This window comes from Fulmarus glacialis, unplaced genomic scaffold (genome assembly GCF_000690835.1).
Source record: "Fulmarus glacialis isolate BGI_N327 unplaced genomic scaffold, ASM69083v1 scaffold36230, whole genome shotgun sequence".
Classification (NCBI taxonomy): Eukaryota; Metazoa; Chordata; class Aves; order Procellariiformes; family Procellariidae; genus Fulmarus; species Fulmarus glacialis.
The window spans coordinates 22,628-27,363 of NW_009190215.1; the positions used below are offsets into that span (position 1 = coordinate 22,628).

The window sequence follows — 4,736 nt, forward strand, 5'->3', positions numbered from 1 at the left end:
CACAAGCCATTACCTTCATTCATAAATAAACAGAGTAAAAGATTTTACATCAATTGAAAATGCTGCATCATAATTGCTGACAGCTTAGGAACTGGCACCCACTTCTCATCCTGGCACAAATCTACAAATCCCTGAAAATATGATCAGAATAGAGAGACAGAGACCAAGAAGCAAGAAGCAGCACAGAGAGCACAAATGAAATTCAGGGACCCGCCTGGCAGTGTCCTGGCTTCCACCTCTCCTCTGGAGTCTGAGAGAAGGACTGGAGGATAAAGGAGGTCACAGGTGGCTTTGAGACTCAGCTCTGGAAGAATTTTCTTGGCCTATTTACTGTGTGGTTGCTTTTTTATTCAGCTTTTTTTGCTTTCCGCTTCCTTGTGCCTTCATTTAGCTCCTCTTTTGACTTTGCAGGAGGAGGTGGAGGATGGGAAACCTCATGGGAGGCCCCATGCTGATGATGATGATGATGATGACTAGCGTGTCCACTGGAAACAGAGCCAAAGAAAACTGGGCAGATGAAGCTTTCCACTGGAGCAAAAGGTGAGGCGTGAGAGTGAGTTGCCGTCATGAAAACCTGCCATGCAACAGTGAATACTTAAAGATCACATACACCAGCTATGAAATACTAACTAGTAAGGAGCATTCCACTTACCCCAGATAAAAGTCCCTATTGCTACATGACTCAAGGCTGTATCACAAGGATCTTCTACCATACTGCCTATATGATGGAGAATTTAGCCTATGATTTCCTGAGCAGATCTTTCCTGGTATGTACAGCCAATGCCTTCAATAGTGGCTTAGGAAGGTGAACACCCCCAGTTTAAGTCTGTACCCTTTTTCTGGTTCTGTAGATTTGTTAGCAGCAAACCTGCTGTAAACTTACCTTGCAAACTATCATGAACATGGTGAAAAAGAAGATGAGGTTGGCTTCAGAGACAGGGAGCCAGCGAGTTTGTTGCAGAGTGAAGAGGATTGTGCCATACAGACTAGCCTTTGTAGGGCTAGAAGAAAAATAAAGAAGTTTTCTAGGAGGGTTTGCACTGTTGCATCCAGCCCTGAATGGTTCTTTAAATTCCATTTTTGGTCTGACAGAGAATTTACAGGCTACCTACTTACAAGGACATATGAAGAATTTCATTTTTTTCTGGCTTCCAGACCCCACGCAGTAGTTGCTCAAAGTTAGACAGCAAGGCAACACCAGAACCTGTGAAACAGTAGAAGTGAACAGCTAGAACTGCCACACCAGAAGAGAGCTCTGCTGTCTTTTCTAAATCCCCAAGGGGTAAGGATAACCTAAGACGAACAAAAGGTTCATTACATTCTTCCCAAATTTAAAAGAAGTTAGCCTAAAACAACAGAGCAGGGCAAACACTTTCTAGACTTTCTATAAAGTTTTTCCTGATGCAGGGAAAGGGCATTTGCCCCTGTTCCATTTACTGATGCTCAAATGCTTGCTCCAAACAAAAGCTAAAGGAAAACTGACTGGGCTGTTTCAACACTGATAGAACCCCCCTGAAAAATACAGGCAAGGCCAGAGACCGTAGAACACAGGAGAAAGAATAAAGAATTCCTGTATTTGATAGTGACTCCAATTCTTCATGCCTCCATTAGAGTTAGATGATGACTCAGCTGACAACCATTCTGCAAGTATGAATAAATACCTGTGTTCTAGGGAACCTGATTGATTGAAGCCAGCTGACCACATCCACTAACCAGCCTGCTGGTCAGCACTGAGTGACATGGTCACCTTACGCTTCACTCACAGATTCTCCTATCCCTCCCCACAGGGCTGGGTGCCTTCCTGTTGCATTAAGAATATCTCATGTTTCACCTTTGACCCATCCAGTAGCCATCATAATGAACCACCCGTGGTGGTAACGGTGATGAGCATGGTGGACCCCAGCTGCAATTTTGCGAACTCTGACAACCTCCTTCATTGCCACAAAGATGAGCTTCATAGGCAGAAAGCTAACGCACTTGTAGAAGAGGTTCATGGGACAGAAGAATATCAAATACCTGGAACAAAACCGCAAAGAGTTGAAGGACCCATTTGTTTGTCCCGATCTGGGACGTATAGAGAGGATTAAGAGTACTGTGGTGTTAGCCTGAATTATGTCAGGGAGTAGGAGGTGCTGGTTCTGTCATGCAAAAGCACATGCAACCCATACGCACCGAGGAAATTAAACTTGGAGTAACTGTGGTTAATTTGTGCACATTTCACATTTCAACATGATGAAGAAAAGGCCCCCAAATCTTCACTGTGTGCCACTCCTCTACTATATGTGGTATCAGTGCAGTGCACGCTGCTTTTGCGGTTTGGCCACAGTTCAGCTGCGGCAGCTATGAATAGAAATGCCCGGCGATTGGACGGGACCCAACCCATATACTCAAAGCATTAGACAACTGCTCAGAGAAACTGGAAACTAGATATAGGAATACAAAAGACTCAAAGACTACCTCACCGCACCTCTTCTTTCCCCGGTTAATCCAAGCAAGATAATACACGTGTGTCACACAAACAGAATACCTCCCTTCACACCGGATGGTTTTGTACACAGCCAGCGGCGTCTCATGCTTAATAAATTAGGTGAAGTGCAAAAGACTCACCAGACTGCTGTGGCCAGGATGACACTGGAGTTATTACTGAAGTAATCAATAGGTGATTCTCCAAGTAACAGATCAGCAAGTATGTAACTTCCAAAGCAGTGGAGCATAGCACAAAGCCAGGAGGCAAAAGGGCTCTTACGAGACATCTCCACAGCTCCTGTGAAGCAAATTCTAAATGAGAAGACGGATTCAGCAAATAAGCAGAAACTTCAAGACCCTCTAAGAAAGAGGCTTGCGGTGCATGTTCTCCAACAAAATAAGTCAAAGAAAAATGCTTGTAAAACAAAGTACAAAAATGTGTATTCTATGAAGCCTGAACAAGTACCAGATATTGTCAAGAAATGATATGTGTGATCATCGCTTGCAGGCCCCCCGTAAGGTTTCAAATGAACTGAGTCAGTAGAAGTTTATGAATTGGCTAAGAGTTTATCTCCTGTATTTGCTGCTACTTACTGCAATCAGAAAGAACAATTTTTCCCTTGAAATCAATGTCTTTTTACAGTCTAAAAATAAAATGCATACTAGTACCATTCTCTCCATTGCTTCAACCTAGGTGCCCTCTAGAATTCATGAACAATCTGTTCAGGTCTTTCATTCATAAGATAACCTGTAAAAATAGAACAGTAATTCTTAATCTTTATTTGAAAGAAGAGGATTTGAGGATTCTTCCCTGCTCCTGTACTAGTAGTTTGGAAATGCCCTTTGAAAATACAACTAGATATTAAAACAGTGTTACTATTTGGTAATACATTATGGTCTCCTCTCACAACCTTCTACTGCCTTTTTTTTATTCCTCTAGCCATTTTCATCCCCTTCTGTACTTCTTCAAGGAAGTCTCTCAAGAACATCAATTCTGTAAGATTGTTTCATCACCTTAAACTGCTCCAGCGTCCTTTGTGCAGCGTTTCAGATACCAGACTGTTCAGTAAGCCAGTAACAGGCAGTCAAAAGAGAGAATGCTAAAATGTTACGTCAACATTACTAACAGTGGCCTACCTTAAATAGCAGTAAGTGAATCAGCATATGCTAAAACTATGACTGCTCATACTCTTCCATCCTCAAAGGCATTTGAACCAGCTGAAAACACAGTGGAAGCGAGACAGCTGCAACAGCCATGATACGAAGCTGGTTCTATAGGAACCTGAAGTTTAGCTTGAGGCTTAAATTTAGTAACACTTGTTTTTCTTTGGCTCCATGAAGCCATGCTGTCTCCAAGGAGGAAACAGGACATTACTGTCCTGACACTGATCTTCAGCACAGGAGCTGTGGGATGAAGCAGTGTAGGAATCTAGTGAAAAGTACACCCCAGCCTTATCCAGTCCAAGTGGATTACTGGGCTTACATATTTTTAAAAGCTATTTTCATAAGGGTTGCATGTTAACTGTTCCATTCAGGACTTCATGCTGGAAGACAGCTGTAAGTGATCGGGCCTTGAAAACCCAGCACTTCTGTTTACATGGAGTTTAAATAGAACAGTATGTAGATTGTACAGGACAGAGATCTCACAACTGGAGGATTTAACAATCATACCGAAGAGTGGGGTTTTTTTTCTCCTCAGTCATCGGGCAGTTACACTGAAAGTGTTCAAAACAGAGCATGAAGAGTGCACACACTATCAAAAATACATAGAATAGAAGGCATTCGGAAAAGACCAAGGCACAGTCAGACTGCAACAGTGCAGAAAGTGAAAGCTAAGATGCAGATCTATCGATCTTTACAAGATAAGCCCAGGAGAACAAAGCAAGCAAGGTCAGTTAGGGTGCCTGAGAACAGATTTTGGCATGGTCTGGAAGGTGAGAAAAAACGAAGGTTTTACTTACAGCCTTTTTGTATATAAATAGGAGGAGAGTGTTGCCACAAAAATAGAAAAGCCAAGCAACTGGGCAGAAATGTAACACTAAGTCCTGGGATAGCAGCAAAGAAGTGACTGAACTTAAATACTTCAATGTGGTTGGAATACAATCTTAAATAAAATGCAAGATTAATTTTCACAATCAGAGTGATCAGTTCTTGTTTTTTTTCTGCTTTATATTTAGACACACGTGTCAGAACCTCTGAACAAAGCGATGCAGCAAGGCTCCGAGCCCTGAATCCTACCGCACACACGGCACCGCGGCTGCTTGCAGCGG

At 42.6% G+C, this 4,736-nt stretch overlaps 1 protein-coding gene across 1 annotated transcript; it reads right to left on the minus strand.

The window, feature by feature from the left end:
- Positions 1-2,759, minus strand: TMEM38A (transmembrane protein 38A). Its single transcript, XM_009584888.1, has 5 exons — positions 2,608-2,759; positions 1,832-2,016; positions 1,117-1,204; positions 884-1,001; positions 1-574 (listed from the first exon to the last, which is right to left on the minus strand). Exons 1-5 carry the CDS (start codon positions 2,751-2,753, stop codon positions 347-349), a joined length of 765 nt encoding a protein of 254 aa, XP_009583183.1. The 5' UTR covers positions 2,754-2,759; the 3' UTR covers positions 1-346.
- Positions 2,760-4,736: the final 1,977 nt, after the last annotated feature.

What these genes read in the sequence shown, in the direction of transcription:
- TMEM38A (XM_009584888.1), bottom strand. Translation starts at nt 2,753, where the DNA reads ATGTCTCGTAAGAGCCCTTTTGCCTCCTGGCTTTGTGCTATGCTCCAC. An exon ending in GGCTACTGGATGGGTCAAAG is followed by an intron (nt 1,205 to 1,831) that starts GTGAAACATGAG and finishes ACTGTTTCACAG; the next exon opens with GTTCTGGTGTTGCCTTGCTG. An exon ending in TGTTCATGATAGTTTGCAAG is followed by an intron (nt 575 to 883) that starts GTAAGTTTACAG and finishes GTTGCATGGCAG; the next exon opens with GTTTTCATGACGGCAACTCA.